The following is a 23308-nucleotide window of genomic DNA, read 5'->3' on the forward strand; positions in this document are numbered from 1 at the left end:
TATGGAAAAGTCATATTGTAAAGCCCATACACTCCTTTTGCACTTGCTTTTAATAGAGACATGGGGAATCCAGTGTCTGGTTTCACTTTATTCTGGATTTTTATAATATAGGATCATATTCCTAAAGTTCACAATACCCATTTCTACTTTCTAAAAATTATTTTATTTCAAGACCTATGTAGAAAAACCGTATATGCATGCATAGGAATATTTTAGGCCTGTATATCTTATTACAGATCACTGTGCCCTATTTTGTTTCTTGCTGCTTTTCCTTACCTCATGCCCCACAGGGATGGGGTGATCAATGTCAGTCCATATGTATTGCTAGCCCTGACCATTAGTCAACACCTATTTCATCAGACACCACCAGCAGAGACAGGATAACTGGAATAATTTCCAAAACTCTGGGCTTAGTATGACTGTTCACAGAAAGAATACTAGAAGAAGTTCCTTATTCTTTGAGCATTTTGTAATCAAAAACTTCCTGACAACTACATGAGCTGTCTTGGTAACCTCATGGTTGATCTTTGAGTACATTTTGCAGCTGCACTGAATGCAGCTGGCACAATGCCACACATTTCCTGGGAGTTTTGTGATCACAGGGAATATTGTAACATGCCTATATATATTTCCTACCAAGCATGACAGACTGACATCTAGGGTAATTTTCTACACCTCATGCAAGAAAATATAACGTTCACTGCATATACAGGATCTTAACAGTGGCATGAGTGGATCCTGAATCAAGCTTTCCCAGACCACTGTAATACACAGTTTATTCTGGCAGCTCAGCCTGGAATCCTTGTGACCTTCATACACATCTTATTTGTCCAGCAAAAAAACAGTCATAGTCCATAACAGACATTCATGCTGGGAGGCTACTCTTACACAGGTATCACGATTAAGGACAGGACATCTGGGTTATGGAGTGCAAACATTTCTAACTTCAGTGCATGCCTGGTGCCACTGTCTCCAGATTGACCAAATATGACCTTGACCCATACCCACAATGGAAACAGAAACAGCCCCCCACATTCCAGGGAAAAATGTGCCAAATTCATCTGGAGCAGAAGCAGCAGGAGAAAACAAACACCTGCTGGTGCAACATAATTACAGATGAGGAGTAGGAGTCTGCAGTAATGAACAATTAAGGAACCTCTGTACAAATAAAATTTGTAAAACCTTCAGTTCTTGAGTCAGAAAGCATCCCATGTCTGAGTTCTCTGATAATTACATATCAAAATGTGTTAGACTCTGTGAGGATACTGTCTGTGCATCGTCCTTGGAAAATGCTAGACAACATTAGCACCTTGCCAGATCTCTCTGATGAAGGCAGTGATATGATATCACCTGAAAGTCTCTCAGGTAAATAATAAGTCTCTCAGGTAAATAATTAAGATGCCAAGACAGAAAATTCTTACTTGAGATACAAAGAGAATCTCATGGCAAGAGAGATTAGCAGCCCTCTGATCCAGTGGAGTGGAAAATATCAGAAAACTGGTATGGCCTACTTCTTCAGGTCAGTGAAAACCACTACAGCAAGTAAAAGAAAATACTACAGAAAAAAACCAAAAACTTTAATATGTTTCAAAGTCTGAAAAATTTTGCTTGGATTTCTGGTAAAAGTCTCAAGATTTTTTTTTTTTATTATTCTTTTTTGGTTCTATTTCTCTCTAGTATCCAGGAGACATTGCAATATAATGTACTTGCAACATTTTTATCTTACTTTATACTATATATATCAGAATATACACTAGAAGGCACAGAGACTACTGGGACATCTGATTAAAATTGATCTAATTGATCTATGGACTTGATTTTAAAAATGTATAGTGTGGGGCAGAGATGAGAAGAACACATAACTTTTAAAGGATGAATGAACAATATTATTTTGATATGGTTTGTCTTTCAAAAGACAGTACTTTCAAAGGTGTTAAACATCCAACACTTCTGCTGACAAGTTACCTTTGAAAAACTGAGGTTCTGATGTGCTTTAGAAATATCAAAGGGTGTAGATAAAACTGAATATAACTTGAAATCAGTCAATCAAAGAATATAAAAATTCATTATCACTTTGTCCTGTCTTTGCTTAGAAGAGCTGTAAAGAGAGCTGTAGAGGTACAATGGCAGAGACAAAACCAAGTAGTAAATGGCAAGGAGTCAAGGATGTTCAACCAGAAAGGAATATGGTTACTTTACACCTTCTAGAATGTGGACTGGATCATGATGGTAGGAAGACTATAAAAAAAGGGAGGAAGAGCTGCTACAGATGTATTCTGGAACAGAACTGTGCAGGATACAGCTCCCATTCGTGTCAGAAATGCCCTTGTAATCTCTTGCTAGACTTGAAATGATTGGGAGTCAATGCTGTCTAGATGCCTTCTTTTGGTCAGGTCCCTGGTCATGTTTGGTTTGGAAAAGTTCAAAATACTGATGCTCTTTTATGATTACAGAAGAGAATTTAAAGACACAACTTGCTAACAATAAATAAATACAGAAATTCTCAGTTTATTTTCCATCTTTATATATCAACTGCTTTTTGTCAGTTTTCAATCTTGTAGCATCTGCTAATGTACCTTACATTTTATTCCTCATAATTAAAATAGATCACTTTTTTTTTTTTTTTTCCTGGCTGAGTCCAGGTTGACTTTTTTTAGTTTCTGCCTGTTCAAGACTTGAATAACTGAGGACAAATGTGGTTGTGTCCTTTCCCCATGTCTCCCAAGGAGTCACAGTATGACCTTGGCATGACCATTATTTCGACAGCGTCTCAGCTCCCAGCCTACCTTAGGGCTGACTTGTTAAATGAACTGTCAGGTTTTCCACACAGAAACACTGTTTTCCATTGTACAGTGGCATCCAGCCTTCATGGGGAAATTTAATTTCTCCTGACATTCAAGTAACAGCACAGAAGTATGTCAATGAGTGGAAAACTGACCAAGGCAAAATTAATATGATCTCTAAAAGGTAAAACAGACACTCACTCGTTGTCTTCCCTAACATCAATCAATTTTCTCCTCATAATAATCTACTTCTGCATACAATATTATCTGTTTTGTGCTAGAAAGGTCTCCAAACTATTGCCTTGGCAACCAACAAACATTAATCCATGTGAGATTTTCCTCTTGAAATACTTTCTATATTCGAAACATTATGTAGGAGGTAAATTGCACTGGAACTGGAAAAGATGTGCTTATGATTTGATTCACATTTTTTCTGGATTTTGCTACAAAATACAGTCCTGGATATTTCTTGAGTGAGAATAAATTCACCAGCAGTCCAATGGAAAAGGCTCCACTGGCTACACTTGGACTGAACGTTGATCTGCCCCAGCAGACCTGCAGCATCCTGAACAGTCTAATGAAAGACACAGTGACACAACACATTTCACTCCAGGCCTGGGGTAGTTTGCGTAACACCAGGTCCTACACTGCTTTATGTTACCATTCTTAATTTTCAGCTGTCACACACACATAATAGCTCAGTTCCAGGAGACCAAAGCAAGGACTGCATTTAGCTGGCAAGCGAATGTGCAAAAATTGGCACTCGCATCATTCCTGTATGTTAAAGCACTTTCCAGCTTGCATAGCTGTTGATATATCACCTAAAAGAGTTTGTCAGAAAGCCCAGGCAAGCAAATAGTATCACACCTTGGGCTGTCCCTGCAGGTAAGGCAAGCTCTTGGGGCTGAGGTCAGAAAGAGAAGGCATGTTGGAACATCAGCTATAACTAAAGACTGTGGCCTCGTTTACAAGGCACCAAAATTAGTAGGAAAATTCTTACTGAGTTCAATAGGCTTCAGATTGCACTTCCAAAGAACAATACCGAGGACTTGAATCCCATCCAGAACCTCAAATGGTTCAAGGCAGAGGCACAACCAGTTTAAAGGACTGATCAAAGTCCACTGATGTTTTCCAAAAGCTTGCAACAAGTGTCACAGAAGGGAGAGCAGTAATCCAGGCAGGAGGTCACAGAGTTTAGGATGCCTGTGATGACGCCACATCCTAATGCTCTTGCACAAAGCACACTTGAAAGTCAAAATGCATGGAGAATATTTTATTCATAAGTGCAAACACTTTCTAGCATTTGTCACTGTGAAACAACACATTGCTTGGGTCTCTGAAGACATGATGTGAACCATAATGTGTGTTATTTCAAAATAACACATAACTTGTCACTAATTATTACTGTAATAATCTCTATTTGAGTGAATCAACAATGGCAATGCGTACTTACAGCAAGGAAGGAGCAACTCTAGCACGGGAGAAATTCTGGTTTTGTATTCCTTATGGAAAATAAAGGAAACCTTTTGTAAATAAGGGCCATTGTTCCAGACTTACCTCCTGAAGAAAGGTTAAGCCCCTCAGAATGAGTAGGTGGTTTCCTTAACATTCAAATTCAACATGGGATTACCTTTTCAGAACTGTTTTCTATGCGTAGTAACACTCACATATTCATCTATGCCAGAGCCTAGAGGACTGCACAGCTTGTTTTGGAAAACAGTCATTCTTCTTGTGTGACACCTGGAAGTCCCCTGATAATCTATAGTGTTCCAGTCGACTGATATGACAAACTACACCTGAAACCACAGACTAAAATTAAAAAAAAAAAAGGAAGAAGAAAGAGAATGCACAAAGAAAGAGTTTCAGCACCAATCAAAATGAAATGGGAACTGCCTCTCCTCACCAGAAATGTAAGACAGACATATCTCTTCATATTGGAATGAATGTATGTGTGCAACAAACTTGAATAGTTTTCCAGTCTTTATATCCAGAGAATTGCATAACGTGAAAAAGACTGTAAGGGAAAAATTTTGAGGAGGAAAATTGTCAGATTTGCATTTTATATATAGTGGCATTATCAATTAAAGAATCTTTAAGACAGAAGGAAAAAGTAACCTTTTTAACTAAAACCACTTTTTTTTTGACTCCCACTAAAAGGAGTAAGTTCCTAAAGACATTCACTTCTCAGTAGCAAAAACAATGCAATCAAAAAGGTATCAGGCAAGAAATGTAACTAAAGCTGCTAAAGTAACTAAATTTCTTGGATTTGTGGAATTAATCTGATTATACTGTTAAGGAATTTTCAAAAATAATAAAAAAAATATTTCTTTATACCAGAAAGCAAGAGTAAGAGTAATTTTCTTAGTGCTCAGATGTTTGTTTGAGCCTTGAACTAAATAACCCTGTTATTTATCAGTTGTACTACTTGTTCTGAAAAGTCCAGATAGAATTTCATTGCGCAAAAGCATAGTCCTTGCCTTCAAAACATATACAGTGTCACTGAAAATAAAACAAAAAGCCTGTACAGATTAGAAGCTGGGGCACAGGGATATTGTCTGACATTACTGAAAATGTTTGTGTAAGATCCTGGAACTGAAGAACATCTATCCATTCACACATTAGCCACAAGACTAATCTTCCTGGCATTATTAACATCCTTGAAACATGAAGGTGAACACATATCTCAACTTATCAATGTCTTAAAAGATTTATTCTTTAAAAGTAGAGCAAATGCTCTGTTAAGCAAATTATAATCAGTAACAATACTCATTTTTAAAATAATGTATTGAATTATATCAAAGACTCAGACATAAATTTTTAATGCTGTTTTAGCTGCAATAAATGTTGAGAACTATGTTTTGACATTAACACATAGCTGAATGTGTCAAGCTGGTTTAGAGCTTCGCAACTCACATAGGAGCTTTATGAAGCACTGTTTCTCTGTGAAAACATGGTTTCATAGCAGAAATAAAGAAAGCTGAGAAAAGGATTTTTTTTTTTTTTTGTCTCAAGGGAAATTACAATATTCCAACATCTGTTTTCAAATTAAGTCAAACAGTCAAAATACTGAACTTCTCAGAGTGACAACTTAGGAAAAAAAAAAATCCAGAAAGGTGTGATTCTTGGTTTTTATAATTTTATCTATGTTTTTTCTGGTCAGGGTGTCCAACTTCCTTAGATTGTAAGGGCGAAAAATACACTCCACAGTTCAGCCGTGGCCAAGTCATATCCCAGAATCAGTAAGCCTGGAAATGCTTCTGGGTGTGTCCTGTCTCACATGGCAACCCCTGACAGTGAATTCCACCTTATACAAATGATAAACCTGCCTCATCCCTGATTTGAACCTCTTGCCCAGGATTTGAGACAGAGCTATATGGTTTTTGCTATCCTGCTATCATATAAGCCTTATGCTGATCTCTGAGCACTCTCAAAGATTTGAATGGGAGTTAACTGTCCTGTTCAGAAAAGACTGGGCAAGAAAGCAGGAAAACCACATGAACCTTTTACAAACCCTGCTGCTACCCTGAACACACAGAGGTTAATGTCAGATGAATATAATATTATGTGTCTTAGATCAGCACCACAGTCCAAAGTAATGTTTTCATTTGGATAGAACTGGTGGAAAATTTGGATTAAACGGAAACTTCCTTTTTCATTGACAATTCATTTTGATGAAAAACGCCTGCCTAATCCTTGTAATGCACTACCAGACAGTCCCATAAGGCAAATTCTCTGCCAGGTTGCTTCACTGCTTTGCCACTGCAGCTCCAACTTATCTGCCAGGTCCGACATGGGGAGCCAGCTGTGGTGGTAAACAGCATGAACTGGTCAGTCACTCGTTTTACACACGCCACAGATCAATTCCTGCATGATAGTGCTTTTCCATTTACCACATATGCTGAACTGCATTTGACCTGGTGGTGAAAGGTTTCATTTACCATTACAGTCACTTCAGCTGTGCAGTCTCCAGTCTGTATGCTGATTTATGGATGGATGGATTTGCATATGGCCAACATCCACACAGCTTTCTAAGTTTGCATGTATGCCAATAAATGTAAGGTCAGGGCTATGATCCTAGTATGAGTAATGTTTTTATTAGAAATAGCTCTCCTTGGGGTTTTCGTTGTTGTTGTTGTTGTGGGTTTTGTTTTGTACTGTTTTTTTCAATGCATGTAAGGATAACATTCCATTACAATCCAGTTTAAGACATACAGACACTGCTGAAGAAAATAAAGAAAACAACTTTTTATTCTTATTATTCTTTCTTCCTTTCTTTTTTTTTTCTTGATTTTTCTTTTCTTTCTTTCCTTCTTTGGTCTTGCAATTTCTCTTTAGCAGGTGTACATGGGGATCATCTTGTCTCTAGGTGCAAGACTCATTACATGAACTTATGGCAAAATGTCCACACTGATCTTGGAGATGGGAACACCAGAACAGGGCTATCCAGCTGGACCAAAAGGCAGCCTCATGAGGAAGCCACCCTAATACTGAAGACCAGCCACAAATGATGAAGGAAAGAACATGAGGACATGACAAGACATAATTCCTAGCAGCCCTAATGTCAAACTTAGAGAAAATTGTGCTGGGTTTTTTCAGGTGTTTTTTTTGTTCTTTGGTTTGAGTTTTGGGTTGTTTTTTTTTAGGGAGGGTGGTTTAATAGCATTTGATCTCCCTCATTTCTGGCTTAATTAATTGCCTATTGCATAAGGCTCATGGCTGGGTGGCTACAGCACCAACCAATACCCATTACAAACACTAAAATGCCCCAGTTTTCAGAAAACTTTACAGTAAGCAAGCTCTCAGTCTTGCCACAAGGTATCTTCAACATTAACACTGCTTCGATGAAACATCATGACAAATATTCATTCAGTCTTTGTTTCCTGGTATGAGCAAAGATCCACCTCCCACCCACATTCTGTAACAGATTTAGGAATGCAAGACCTTTCATGCTTAAATCATTCACTATGCAATGCAAATGCTTATACCCACTGAAACACAAGACACATCATTCATTATTTTGAAACTTAATTATGAACTAGACATTTACATTGAGGAGGAGCTAAAAATAACTTGCAGTGGGGTGTGGTGTAATTTTGCATTGTCTGTGGATCTGGGCCAAGTATGGGTGTGTAAATAGCTTCATATTTATATACATTATGTAGACAAATGCATGCATGCACCTAAGGATATTTCCACAGTTCAGAATTTGGTACGTTTCTTCCCTCTGCTTGGCATCACAGAGGGATAGCTTGCGCCTAGCCAGACCCGAAAAAATTCCCTTTGCAAGAGCAGTGAAGTGGGTGAGAGCTTCTGGTCTCAGCAGGACACAACAGGAGAAGGAAGGAGCTTCTCATGCTGCCTTTACACTCCATGTACCCTGGTGATGTACTCCATCACCCCACTGGGCTGACAGTTTTGTACAGATGTCTGCTGGTCACGTGTACTTTAGTTATCACTTGAACAGGCTCAGGGGCTCCCTTACAGCACGTGGCCTTTCTTGTATGTGAATCTCTTGCATGTATGGTAATAATAAATGCAATTTCTGCCTTCCAACATCATCCATGGCCAGCATTAAAGAAGCATTAGGATGCTTCTGTTCCAAGACATCATAGACTAACTCATGAGCTACTCTGTGGGCTGTTCACTGATTGCTAACATAATTTAAACAACAGCTCTCATTAATTAAATTGATGCCCCTTACAGTCTACTGAAGAACTTCACAGTCAACAGCACCATAACCAGAAGTTTTGTAAATGTGTTTCCCATTGGATTCTATGCCACAAATGGTTTATGGCCCTGTTTTTAATAGAAAATATTATTTTTGCTTCCTTCTTTAAATGCACACCTATCATAAAATGTGAAAAATTTTATTGCCTCACCACCCTCTACTGCATTTGAGACTTTCTGCGTTTCTTTAACATGTGACACAAACCACAATAAATTTTAGGGTAATAGAAGTGTCTGCACAAGTGGCTACATCTGAGTAGTTGCAATCTGAGATTCCTCTTGCTGTTTTGCAAAGAGCACTGAGAGCCCACTGACAAGATGTCTGGGGTGAGGGAGCACATGGCCCCGTGCTCGCTGTCCCACTTTGTCAGACTGATGTTTGAAAAGGAGCAGGGATTCCTTGCTCAGTTGCTAGCCTTAGCAGCTATTTGGAGTGGCAGGAAAGCAGCTCTGGAGTTTCCTGCCGTGGGGAGATCTCCTGGGCTCTCTCCAACGAGCTCGTGTGAGAAGAAGTCAGAGCAACTTTCACTCAAAGTGCCTGGAGCCTTAGCTACAATAAATAAGTAATAATCTAGTAAAAGGATATAAGTTCCCACAATGCTGTGTCCTTTTTTGATGGATTAGGAATGGTTATTGAAACAGAACTGCTGCATTGTGGAAACCAAATTCCAATATTGTGGTATTACTTTACCAAAAGTTACTGTGCTTGAATCAGCAGAACTGCCTAATGTGTGCTCCACATAGTCAACAGATGGGCTTCAGCACAGAAGGTTTAATGGAAAGACCCATTAACAAGGAAAATGGGACAGGGCTTGGATAAGATATGACATTCCTTTCCTCAAAAACTCAGTTTAAAATTGCCTGGCCATTCAAAAAATCAGATCACATTTCATATTCCTACTCAAATATCTACCAGACTAAGGGTCTTTCATAGTGACTTTAACTAATGTTTTATCCCACTGGACATGAGGATACAATCAACCACAGCAAGGCAGGGAATCCTCCTCTAGTGGAGCACAGCAGAAACATGGGATAAAACAGATCAAGAGGCATTATTACTGAATAAAAACTTTCATTTGAGGAAAACTACATTTTGAACAGTTTTTGCATAATTTCTTCCCATTACATGGGCTGAAAAAAAATTTCAAGTTATTTCTACAATTGCTTGGGTTCGTTGGTTGATTATTTTCCAAGTGAAGAATAACTTGCATAGCATTTCAAAAGGGCACTTCACACCACAAGGGCCAGGTACATTGAAATCAAAAGGACTACTCATGTAAGTAGGAATCTGTTAGTCCTTTTATGTTGTTGTTTTTAATCTCCTGGTAAATACCAAGACAAATCACATTTCATTACATGAATATTATGTAATAGAACAAAGCCCAGAGCCATTGAATAACTGCCCTTTGTAAATTTAGTGAATTAAAATGCATTTAACTTTGTAAGTTTTTTGGAACAGTATAACCAGACCAAGTAAGTGCACAGAAGCTTTGTGAGAAAGAAAGAGTGCGCTGTAAAGGATTACAGAGGTGACAATAATTATTTTCTGAAATATGGAGGTTGAATGAAATACATCATGGTATTTTAAGGTAAGTAGATGGAGACTACAAAACAATACCAGGGAAATTATAAAACTACAGCAACAGTCCCAAGCTATCTCGTTATCAGGGGTAGGTACATAACCCATATCAATTTTGGAGGTGAACTTTACTTTGGAAACATTTTGTAGACCCTGTGCCTGCCTAATCACAGATTTTGAAGCTATTTCAGGCATAAAGGGCTTAGTAAAACATTGTCTTTCCATATATACGCATGCCAATTCTATCTAAACAGATATGAGGCACAAAAAAATATGTAGAAAACTGTCTGATTCCGAGCCTATTAAGATTTTGTTTTTCTCCATGTTCCTCATTTTTCTACTGTTTGCTTTTACTTTTTTGCTGTTTTGGATACATGAAGAACTGTGTATTTTGAAGGACACATTTGATTTTAAACTACAACATTCAGATTTATCTAGCTGAGCATGTACTGAATTACAGCAGCAGAACAGAATAGTGAAATGATGGGCAGTTTGTAAGGAAGACTATAATAATGGTTTTTTTGGGTGGCTCCTAGGTCAGATACTGACATAATACAGAATAATACTCAAATAGTTTACATTTCTTTCACTCCTATCACACTTATCTGCCAGATTTTCAATGAAGGGCTACATCTGCTTACTGCTTAGATCTTGTCCAGTTTTTTTCCCTTTTTTCTCTCCCCTTCATTGGGGGAGAAGAAAGAGTGGCTTTTTTTAGCTTATCTTTTATGAAATATTAAAAGAGGTAGAAAATGTATAGCACTTGGAGACCTGATATTGCTTTTTAAGATTCATTTTTCCCCAAGTGGTCATTATTAGAGTAGATCAATTTAAGGTGTGGGAGTTTCCATACCAGTGAATAGGTTAAAGTTTTATGGTGCTGCTTTTCACAGTACTTTGAAATACAATGATCTTTGCCAGGAGCTAGCTAGAGAATTATTTACATATCCCCCTTCCTACCTCAGCTGACCATTCACATGCAAATGGGAACTTTGACAGCTCCTCCACACATATATGAAATCCAATGATCTGTCCATTTTTCAACTCAGAATGAAAGCTATGACAATGCCTTAGAATAAAAGACTGCCAGACTCTAGATTAGTTTCCTATTCTGCAATACTGAATATGAAAAAAAATCCAACTTTATTGGAATGGAAAATTTGGGGAGCACAGTGAATGCTTATTAGTCATAAAATAAATATTGATTTCTTAGTCACCATCTGGGGGACACTAAGTTTAAAACAGATTTGAAAAGCATAACTGAAATAAGCTCTTGGTTTTTCCTCCAAAAAATAACTCAGCCCCTCAAAACCTGGTTTTTAGAATAGGCTCAAGTCATTGCACTGTGGGCACCATGACATCAGAGGAGGAAAATAAAAAGTAGACATTTAAACAGTTAAACCCTGTGTTTGAAGAAACTCGCCTTGTACTACTGAGCACCGTGGGTCCCAGAACAATTCACCTCTGCATTTCAGGAGGAGGTCCATGGCCTGGCCCTGCACATGCAAGCAATTGCCTTCTTAAACCCCGAGACCTGACTGGGCAGTTCAGCTCAGGACAAAACTGTGCTTTCATGGTGATTATCAAAAAACACCACTATTCTCCCCTCTCACCAATTTTTACTTTTAAATGAAAACTTGTCTTAAGACTTAAAGTCTCTTCTGGTGCATTCTCAGTATCCTATAACCAGAAACAAGTACACATTTCCTTGTCTAGAAAGCTGTATTTCACCTCTCCTCATACAATTTACATACATTGATCACTTCCATATGTCTGGCATAAGGTAAAATAGTTTCTATGCATAGTAATGGAGGTGAACCTACAGTGAAACAAAATTCAGTATTTATCATATTCCTACATACTGGCAGAAAAAAAATTTTAAGAGAGTGGCAATTACGAGAAACAACCTTAAGGGGCTGTTTATGGTCTCAGCTATGGAAATTGTATTAAAAAGCTACAAGATGCATTGCTCAGACATGTCCTCATTCCCTTTGGTAAAATGTCAATTACCAGAATCAGGGGTTTAAACATGCAGCACTGCAGTCACAGTTATGATGTTACATTTGGTTTATACCAGAATAGTCCATAACTGCTTAAAATTTCTAATATATGATAACAATACACATGACACTTGACATCTGTCTCTCTGCAAATGTATGAAAAAGTCTTTTGACAACAGTAAACAGAACCTTTCCCATTGCTCTCAGCTGGCCTATTTGCCAACCTCAAGAATTGAACTTGGCTATTCTAGCACCAGCAAACCTGTAAGGAAAAAAAACCCTCAACCCCAAAACAATGTAGCATGTGAACAAGTAAGCCAACATGGTTTAACATGTTAAACTACCAACTTGCATCTGAAGTTCAAAAGTACATCAAAATCACACAAAAAAATTTATTTTCTGTGTACTTCTTAATTAATGGCATAAAAATGGTCAGCTTGTTATGGAAAAAGAATGCTATTCGAAACAACAATTACATCATGTAAGTGGCATCAGGAAGTATAAAAGCAAAGACAAACATTCCTTGAGATAATTCACTGAAGATAAAATTTAAATGCTGCATTTAAGGTTTGTGGAATATATGAAACACAAATTTTATTTTAATACAGTAGGCTGATAAAGGGAACAGGTGCTTTCTTATTTATTTTAGCAATGAGGATGTGAATCTTTCTGAGATGCAAAATTCTACTTATGAATTTATTACAGCAGTTTATCCTCATTATTAGGTCTGAACTAGGGCTGTCAAACAGTTTTCCAGTGAGTGAGTCACAAATGATAGGCAATTATAACTGACTCAACTGATTACTGAATACTTCCCCAAATGTCTAGGAAAGGTTGCCCTCATCCTGGAGAAGATTGGGGAACACTTGGGATATGGAAAGTCATAAAAAAGGATGTATGCCCAAAGAAAGAGAAAGTTTTTGTCCAAAATCTCTTGGGAAGGAAACACATACACCTGAAGGAGCCAGGGAGTGTTTAGCACCAGTGGCTTGGTAAAGTATGTTCAGACTGATTAGAAAGGGAGAAAATGTCCCAAGTGAGGTGAATACTCCAAAAAACATTTTGAAGAGGTCCTGTCTAAAATTGTCTGGAATACCCAAATAGAATTGAATTAAATATGCTTCCTGGATAATAGGGATGTGTTTCATGTCATAGTTACACACAGCTGTGAATATTACTATTATAATCACTTTAAAGTACCTGTAAGGCCTTTATATGTTGATCAAAAATAAATTCTGACTGAACTTTGAATACACACATGAATGGGATTATTCTGAAGTAGGATATAGCTCTGAATAAGCATGGCAAGTCTCTGACCTCCAGCAATTCCTCACAAAATCACTTAATAACACTTTACAGGTGAAGAAGCTGACAGAGAACAGCCAAGGACTTAATAGGATTTCACATCTATGGTACTTTCTTTGATTCTCTTCACAGTACAGAGTCTCTGTGTATCATCAGCTGTGGTGCTGGGTTTCTGTAAATGTCTAACCTCCATTTGTAGGTGATGTAGGTGAGATTAAAAAAAATCTTTCCTGATTTATGACTATTGTCCAGTAAAGAAATGAGTCACAATTCAGGTTTAAAGAATGGTGAAACACACAAATTTGTAAAAGTATACAAGAAAAGGATGTAGAATATAAGGTAATTTCTAACTGCAGATGAAAAAAAAAAAAAACCTGAACAATCAGAATTAAAAATTTGGTCTCAATACTACAAGCTGTAGAGAAAAGCAAAATATTAATCATATAATATTGTTGTTAATACTTTACTTCATAAAACTTTAAAATGAGGTATGAAAAGTTTCCTTCAATTTTAACAGATTCCTGCATCTTTTCACTTGAGAAGAGCTCTCACTTGCCAACTTGTTGCAGGTCAGTTTTTATGGCTAGAGAACAAACAACTAAGGATACACATTTGGAACAAAAATGTAAACTGAGGTTTATCATACTTATAACCCAACAGCCAACACCCTGGAATACAGCTTTGCTGATGTTTGTGACCTTGCAGAGAAGTGACAACTAGAGCTCTTTGAAAATGTTATCACATCTTTCTGTACAACTGAATATACACTCGATCTTGTTGGGTAGATTCTCGACACTTCTTGGAAGAGCAGCAATTCAGAATGAAGCAATTTCCTAACAATTTGCAGGTACCTCAACATTTATGTTGCTGTCTACAAGGCCATCAGAGCAAGAATAACTAAGTTTTGATAGAGTTCATTTGCTGTAGTAGAAGTGAATGTGGGGAAAAACCCAGTCTTGAAGATAAAGTTGTTTTTCCCAAATTCCCAGACATCATTTCTGCTGTACCTCCTATCACTCGACAGGAACTGGATTTGTAACATGGGCCTAGCAGGATGAAGACCTTGGAAAGGACCTGGTGTAGTGGAGGAGATTCAAAGTTGGTCTACAGATACCACAGAGCAACACTAATCATTACTGACATGACCTTTGTTGTGCTTTGAGAAAAAGAGCTTCCTTAGGAGTTAGAACCATTTCAGACTCCACATTCATGAAAAAGCAATGAAGTTGCACTAGGAAACCCATGAAAAAATTCAATGTACTATTAACACCCTGAAATCACCACTTCATCTTAAGGGACCTCACTCTGTGCCCTGGCCTCACATGGGATCTGTGTCTAGCAAAGGAGAGTTACTGCTATTACAGCATCAGCTGGAGATGAAAGCTGTACCCTGCACTCTCTGCAGATCTTTTGGATGTTTGTGAGCTGTATTTATCATGTGATTCCTCTAGAAAAGACCACCAACCCATCTCCCTTGAAAGGCAACTCTAAATCCTTTAAATTATCTCACAGAGCTTTTTTGTGTCCTTTTCTCATACAAGGCTGGAATTTCAAAAGGAGCCAAGAGGGGCTGTCAGAATCAACATGAGCTTTGCTTCATTAGAGTGAGGAGTAAAGGACAGCTTTCTTTTTCCTCCTTCCACAAGTTAGATGAAAGCAAATAACTACTTCATTCCTCAGATTGCTCCCTGCAAGATCCAGCTTTGCATGAAAATATTTATAAGAGATGAGAATTTTATTTGACTGCTTGCTTCTAAAGTTTCTGCAACATCCAGCTGGAGAGATAAGCAGGCAGCCCAATAAATGTCAAACAATTTTAAATCATTAGAAGAATGGCAAAAACTTCTGACTTTACTGCATTTGGCTATCAAACAGCAAAGGATGAAAACGAGATCTGACACAAAGTAGAGTAGTGCTCACACATTTCACAGATTGCTGTAGATATGTCTAGTTCAAGGGGGATCTGTAATCCCCAAAGGAAGAAAAGAATCCCCCAAACTTTAAAACTATTTAGAATTTTTAGAAATCAATAAATTAGGTTTCATCCCATTCTCACTATTGAAATAGTTCAGCTGAAAAAGTGTAGACTCGGGGTAAAGACACCTGTCCTTTGAATTGCACATATCCACACAGATTTTATTTGCAAACCATGCTTTATGAAACTGAATCTTGAATATGTTTTTCCCTTTAAAGCACAGAAACATTCAGATGGTAACGGAGCTAGCCAGGGGACAGCTTATTGAAAGCTCTAAATGATTAAGCCATTAAATTAGTAAAGCTCTGTAGCCCCAGACAGTCACTTCCAGCATGTGTCACTGGATTTGGGATGAGCTTATTAAGGAGGAGAGACATGGGAAATGTGAGAAGCAAATTAGGTAATTGTTTTAAGAATATGAAAATTGTAGTGGTACTGTTTATTTCTTTCTATACTGTAAGTTTGGTGCAAATTTAGACACAGTCACTGGTGACCTCAAGATCACAGATACTGAGGTTGTATGTATGTTAAATCAGCTCAATTTTTACACTGCTTATATACTCATTTAGGCAAAAACACTTTCTTAAATTAGGAAGATTTAGATCAGAATACAGACTAAGTTCTTCTGTAGCAGTGCATTAGTACCTTCTTTTGATACATTCCCAGAGAGAAAGAAACTAAATAAATGAACAAGAAGCTTAATTCCTGTTACACTCAATGACAAGTGATGAGCACCCTTAAAGTCTCATTCAGTCTGTCTAACCCAAGATTAGCTCTCTGGAGGCACCTCTCCTTCCCCTGAGAGTGAAAAGAGCCTAAAGTGGCTGACTGTGTCAGTCACAAAGAAAGAGAAAGACACCACAGAGAACCTCCTGTGGTGCAAGAGAAAGGTTACAAGACGCTGAAGATTTCTGATGCTCTCAACAGCTGTGGCCATCCTTTTTTCTCTCTTGTATATTCAGACACTATCCCATTTGAAAAAAAAAAAATAGGAAAAGTCAAGTAAAAGTACTATCCACACAGTTATTCTCACTATTCACAGCTGTTACTGGAAGAGAGCAGCTAACCTATATGAAGGCTCTATGTGGGAGGACCGTGAACTTGCAGACATTTCTGAAGGGAGCTTTAATCCTGCAAGGGAAGGAATTCGCTGAATTGCCCACCAGCACAACAGCAGCAACAATTTTTACATGTAGCCTTAGCTAACAAGAGCACCATACAGGTTACAGTACCTCCATTTAAAAGTTTGACATAATGCTCCCAGGGTCCACCCCACACATTTGCTTAAAAATAAGTGCGTGGGAGCCTGAAAACAATTTTACCCTTTTTAGCTTTCAAACAACTGGAAAATGTCACAACCATTGACACCACTTAGAAGGATTTGTTTTCTTCTCAGTCACTTAGGCACTGCCTCAGGTGAAGATGTGATTTGTCTTCAGATTGAATGGGGTCAACTCAGGCTCCAACTGATGAAGAAAATGTTGAAAATACTGGAATAACTTTGTATTGAAGGCGCTTCCATTGTAGTGTTCCAGGTGTACACGAGGGAAAAGTCTGTAGGCCAGAGGAAGTAAATAAAGAAGATTCTCTAGCAGCAGCTGTGGGCATTAAAGGCCATATGCAGAATCAGTGATTAAGAAAACCAAAACCATATTAAAAGGATCACAGTATAGCAATACATTAAATTAAAACTGAAAAACACTTCCAAGAAGAAAGAATGAGTTAAAAATACAAATCATTTCATGGTTTCTTTTCAGGTGGGAACTCCATGGAAATGCTTTCTGTGCATACAGAGTCGCCTGCAGGAGAGATTATAAAAATAACCCATTTACATTTGTAACAACCTGCTATGACTGGGTTTCTCATTTTAAACACTGTTTTGCTAAATGTTATGGAATAAGTATACACCTGAATAAACTCTAAGCAAATAGATAAGTACCTCAGTCCTGATCAAAATCTTGAAGCATAGAAGTCAATTTTAAGGCAGATTTCACATATCAGAAGATTCACTGAGCTCAGTGTAACTGTGGATATTTAAATTCCCCACTAAGTCAGAGTTTTAAAGATGCTGTTACAAACAATACAAGTAGGTGCTGCACACCTTGACTGCAGCAAGAGTAGAGTTTCCATGGCTGGCAATACAGCACCTTCCATGAATAATACAGTCATTTGCAAGCCATACAGTAAAAATAATTATATAGAACTCCAGCTTCTTAGAAAAGGGAGGCTCTGTAATTCAGAAACCACTTTTTCCACTGGAATTAAATGGGAAAGTTAGAAATGCAAAATGAGAATGCTGGGCTAGGTTTTCACCCTCCTTGTTCCAATTACACTGCCTGTCTCAGGCCCTAATTAGCTAGCTGAAAATTTCCCTATATAGGCAAGATCTGAGCTTAGGCACTTCCTTCATCAGCTTTTCCCTCCTGTCAGCCTGTGAGCTGTCAGAGCCAGGCAGGGTAGTCCTACCATCTCCCTGAGAGTTTCCAGGTCTTGGTAAGACCCCAATCAACCAGTTGATAGAAAGACCAATATACAGAGATCTTCCCTGAAAGACTCATTATTTTGGGGGAAAAAAAAACCAAAAAAACTGATGTGGCTGTGGATGCATCTGGTACCTTCACTGTCCTGCAGCCTCCTGCACTGACTGAACTGTGAAGTCTAAGAGCACTGGAGCTGTGCAGAAATGTTGTCATGAATGGTGGAAGGTAGAGATGCCGATGACACTGGTTTACTTTCCTTCACAGTCTTCCTCCTAAGACAGGGCTGTTCTCTCACTTTCAGGCATGTCGGAGAGGCTTTTCCCTCAGACAGTATTCTTACAAGATAGTTTAAGCGAAGGTTTTTAAGCAGACACCTTGAAATCTGAGACAAACTCCAATACTGGTCCCAGCTCAAGAGAAACAGGCTCCCCTGCCAATATTTCTCTCCCCATTTCCTTCTCCCACTTTGTCCTGCTTTCTCAATATTTGTAGAGGTATTGAATTGTGAGTTATAAAGTTTGAAGGAAAGGAAAAACCACAATCAAACCCACTGGCAGGTCATCAACTACAACCAGACTGGGTGAACAAACTACAAGCCAGGTATCATATTTACATTAGTGTGCATACAGGTAATTCAGTGTGGTGCCATTCCACCCTCATCACCCCACGTGGGACAGATTGAAACAGACAGAAGTTTTGCCATTGCTTTCACTAGGGCCAGGATTTCATCTGGATGAAAATCCATGCTATAAAATTGTAAATCAATTGCACATCAAGGATGGAGTAGTTGTCACTATCACTGCAACTTTAAACAAGACACTTACTTTTAATATGGCTTGAATTGAAGCCAGGGAGCAATACAGCTAAATCTGTGTGCAATGCTTTTCCACTTACTTTTTCTCAAGTAATATGTATCCAATTGAGCAACAATAACAAAGGAGAACCACACATGTACTCTTGCAAAACATACTTACAGCATTTAGTAATTTTCAATAGACAAATAAGACGTGACAGATGGATTTGAGAAAATTGGGTTGACAAGATTTACTCATGTGGAGGCAAAAATCAGGGCTGCTTTATGAAAAAAATCTGGAAATCAAGGAATTGTTAATGGAAACTTTCATTGGGCTTATTTGTTTATATTTAAAGAGTACCATAGCTGGTTCCATCTCAGTTTGTGCTGTTACCTCCCCATGCAGAGGACAGCAAAAGAAAATACAAAACAATAAATTATATAAGAAATCCATCTGGAGTTAAGGTTGTATTTATTGTTTTAAACTTCGCACACTCAACTTGATCACCATCTTTCTGAGAACTCTGCGCTCAATAGGAGTTTCCTGAACAGAATCTGTGACCTGGTGACACAATATAGAGACTTAAAACCAACATCAGAATTGAAGTCAATGATATTAGAAAAAACACACACAAAAAAAGGCAAGAAAAAGCTCCCTACACTCTTCAAGGGAAGATTCTTTTTCTTTTGATATATCAACAATGACATTTCTTGTTACTCTACAATAAGGACACAAAGTCTTTGAAAGACACAAGAAGAGGAGCTCAGTGGTTGAAGAGCTCAACTGAGCTTTCAGTTTTATGGCTGGTTTTACCACATTTAGGCTATGATCCAGCATTTAGTGACTTCAATGAACTTTGGATCAGGCTTTTAATCATATTAATTCCTTTTGACTGAAATAAGGACATGAGTATCATCTGAGCAAAACCTTTCCAATCCATGCACAAAGATGAAAATGCTTGGAAGCTTTATAAAGTACAGGGCAAAACCCATAAGCTACTGAACAGGAGCTTCACCACAGATTCCAGGTGGACAAGAATTTCCCTACTGCTCTCCTCAATTTTCTTTTCTTTAATATGCCAGCAGAATCCAGGTGATGCAAACCAAATAACCAGCACTCTTTTTCACAATGAACAGAAAGAACCTTTTCAGATCACAGATGTGGCCTTAACGATGCATTTATACACCTTCTCTGTCATTTCCCATCCATACCATGTGCCATAGGACACTTTTAATCTTCTGCAAGACTGTACAGTGAGAAGCTAAGAGGAAGTAAAAACAGGAGTTCACCAAAACTTCTGTCCAGCAACCAGGGAAATGGCAGAGCTAATACTAGGCCTTTGAAAGCCAGTGACCATAGGAAATCAAGGTTGGCAGGGATTTAACCCTTCATGGCTCATTTTGCTAATTTTTAAAGCAAATGCCTGAACTTTTTAACCATGTTTGACATCTAATTAGTCGAGACAAACAAGAAGTTAAAATACATCCTTGATTTTCTTTTGAAATAAAGCACCGACAATTAGCTCCAAGGTATTTGTTTAGCCAAACAACAAGCATACATCTTAAAAGAAAGCACAACGATGGTCACAGAAAAGTGAAGTCACCGGGTCACTCTTTTTACCTTGCATGTTTGGGGTTTTTTTTTCCAATATTGTAAGTTTATTTTACTCAACCACATCTCTTCATGGAGATGACAAATGGGTAAGAAACTGAGTAGCTTCTTTTTATACTTGTAAGCAGTTTAAATAGAGATTAATCACTTGGTATCACGCAGTCACATGGCGGTGAAGTATATCCAGAGAAATAAGTATTAGCATGTGAGGTATTCTGTCAGTGCCTAGAAGACGTATTTTCAATACCCACAGCACTTAAGGATGTTCCTACGCAAGGTGTTAACATTGATCTGTGCACTGAGCACTTTGCTGGAAGCAAAATTTGTCTAGAAAAGCACCAGCTAACAAGGATTAGTCTTCTCTGATTAATAATGATATCCCCATACCTGGGGACCAATGCAGCAGCACTCTCCTATTGACCTGGCCAAGCACTTACACCAGAACTTAACATTAAGTATGTGAGCAGTCCGATCTGATTTTTAGAGTTACACGTTTGAAATCAAATATGTGAATCAAAGGCTACACTGTGAATTCCTTCAGATTTCAACTTGCTTTGGATTAAGTACACATTTACTGTCTTCACTAGATAGGAAACAGGGTTGCTCACCATTTGAACACATTTTTGTTGCACAATGACTGACCAAGTATGAAAGAGTTTTGATGTTCAACTCAGTTTCCTGTTTTGTTCATATAGGACTGGCCACATAGCAAAATTTGATATCTGATATTTTAAAAAATGACAATGAGACTCTTTATCCCATCAAGAGCAGAACTGGAAAACAACCAATAGGCAGAGTAGCAAAACATTTTTTAAAGGGTCCATAGATCCAGCACCAGCAGGGTGGATAAAAAAAAACTAAGAGAAAAAAAGAGACAAGAAAGGAAGAAAACCACCATCAGTCACATTTGGCAACTCTTTGAAATTAGTTTCTGTGCATTTATCCAATATGAGCAGGGGTAGCAGACTTGAGCCATAGATAAACTTTAAAAGGGTGAAAAAAAACCCAACCATAATTAATTAATCATTAAACCCCTTTACATTATATTTTTATAGCATTTATGCTTCTGTATACTAATCTGAGTTTCAATATGATTGTAGAAGTTTGGAAGCAATTAAGAGTTTTTTTTAATGAGTTTTCTGAGATGACATGTAGTTAATGTAGAAGCTTTCTTCAGACTTCATTACTCAAAAAAAACCAATTTTGTGTTAAATATATTTTTTTCTCATTAGCAGACTCTGAACCCCTTAAAGTGTTCTTTTCATTCATGTATTTTCAAGTTTAAATACACATAAAAATGCACATATGTGTTCTTTAAGAAACCCAGCACATGCATTTATTTCACACAAAGCATCCAAGTTTTGCAGGTGCTTAATTCTTTATTTCATCTGGAGTGTGAAATGACGCCTGCCCTGTATCCGAGGACTTCCCCCTCTCATTTGCAGCACTAGAAAGATGAAAAAAAGAAGGAAAGCGTATTTCTACTGGCAAGAGATATACTGACACTATGCTGTAAACTGAGATTGACATCTATGACCAGGCATGCACACACATGTTCTCTTTTTCCCTCTATAGAAGCAATGTGTCATTTTTCTTCTCTCCTTTCAGAACTGTAGCTGCAGCTCCTTCTCTCAGCCATCAATAATCTAAGAATTATGAGGAGGCAGCTCTTCCGAGAGATGTGTATGTACCTAGGTGTACAGCTCTCCGTTTAAAAAAGATACAGCTCTTACATTCTAAACTTCTTTCCCAGTTGTACATTCTCCAGATTTAATGAATTGTTCTGAAAATGTACTTAGAGTGGAACTATGCTGATAAAGAGAAGAGCCTTCTACTTCACTGTTCTCCTTTAATACTGGCACTATTATACAAAAGTTAATTACTGACAACTGCAGTGTGAGTGGCATTACACAATTTCAAACATAAACGTAATCTCACAGCTCTCTTTCTTCAGTTACACCTTCCCTGTGATCTCCAATGACACACATCAGACTACACCGAAAACAACCCCGGCTCAAATAAATCGCACTGCATTAAACATCCATAGGCAGCATTTTCTGGTGCCTAGCAGTCCTCTCCTCCTTTTCTGGACTGATCTGTTCCTTTCAGTTTATAGTTTCTTGGCAAACCCACCATCTACTGCTTATGTTAGGCATCTGATTGTCAGATTTGTACAAACTGAATATTCATGACTGGAAAATTAACCACTTCATGCCTAAAATATAAAATTTAAATATATATATATAAATCTTTATCCATTCCATGATGTTTAAAGCAGATCTGGAATTGTGGCTGCACTGCATGCCCAGCACGGGGGGAGGTGAACTGGGTGGCCAAACGCGACTCATCGTCTTGAAGAGTAAAGTCCGGTGAAATAGCACAAGACTGAAAAAATGCTCTAATAGGGATCAGCACGATCCGGAGTCCTCGTCTGCAATCGCAACTAACTCTTCTTTGTCTGGGTTTAAACTGCCTGGTACCGACCGCAGCACAGAGGGGCTTTTCAAGAAAACGTTTTCAGGAATTTCTTCCAATGTCAGTTTCCCCTTTGCAAGATAAGGAAAAGCAGTGAGGAAGGTGAGAAGGGAGGGAGCGACGGGGCAAGGAGAACAGAGGTTCGGAGGAAAAGCGAGAATAAGAGGGAACAACAGACTTACCTTTATACGATAATTTGAGCCTCGGCACATTATTCTTCACATGCTGGCAGTTGACTCTTCCCGCTAGTAATACTCCCAAGGAAAGCAAGGCAATCCCCCTGAGCCAGCCCATGCTGCAGCAGCCACCGTAGGGTCCCCGCCAGCCGCAGCCGTGGCGCTCCCCGTCCTGCCGGGCGCCGCCGGGGAACTTCAGGCAACCTGGGGAGCGGAGGTAACAGGTGATGGGGGTGGGCTCCGCTCCGCGCCCGCCGCGCCCCGCCGCCGCTGCCGCCCCGGCCCCCCGCTCGCCGCCGCCGCCGCCGGGGCAGCTCGGAGCCCCTCTCACGCACACGCCGCGGGCCGGAAAGGGAGGCAGCCCCCGGGCGGCGTGCGGCGGGGGGGCGGCATGGTGCGGGCG

The 23308-nt window shown here is 38.7% G+C and overlaps 1 protein-coding gene across 3 annotated transcripts in view; it reads right to left on the bottom strand.

The window, feature by feature from the left end:
* Positions 1-23308, bottom strand: part of SEMA3A (semaphorin 3A) — a 276486-nt gene that overhangs the window by 140573 nt on the left and 112605 nt on the right. For 2 of the 3 annotated variants that reach the window (XM_085568255.1, XM_031506947.3), the window contains one exon: positions 22912-23109. In XM_085568255.1, coding sequence (XP_085424381.1) covers positions 22912-23023 — 112 coding nt within the window. In that variant the 5' untranslated portion in view covers positions 23024-23109. Of the gene's footprint in view, positions 1-22911; positions 23110-23240; positions 23278-23308 lie in introns of those variants that run through there. The other variant, XM_085568254.1, reaches the window with a different exon arrangement.

Source organism: Lonchura striata, chromosome 1A (assembly GCF_050655825.1).
Source record: "Lonchura striata isolate lonStrDom1 chromosome 1A, ASM5065582v1, whole genome shotgun sequence".
NCBI classification, from domain to species: domain Eukaryota; kingdom Metazoa; phylum Chordata; class Aves; order Passeriformes; family Estrildidae; genus Lonchura; species Lonchura striata.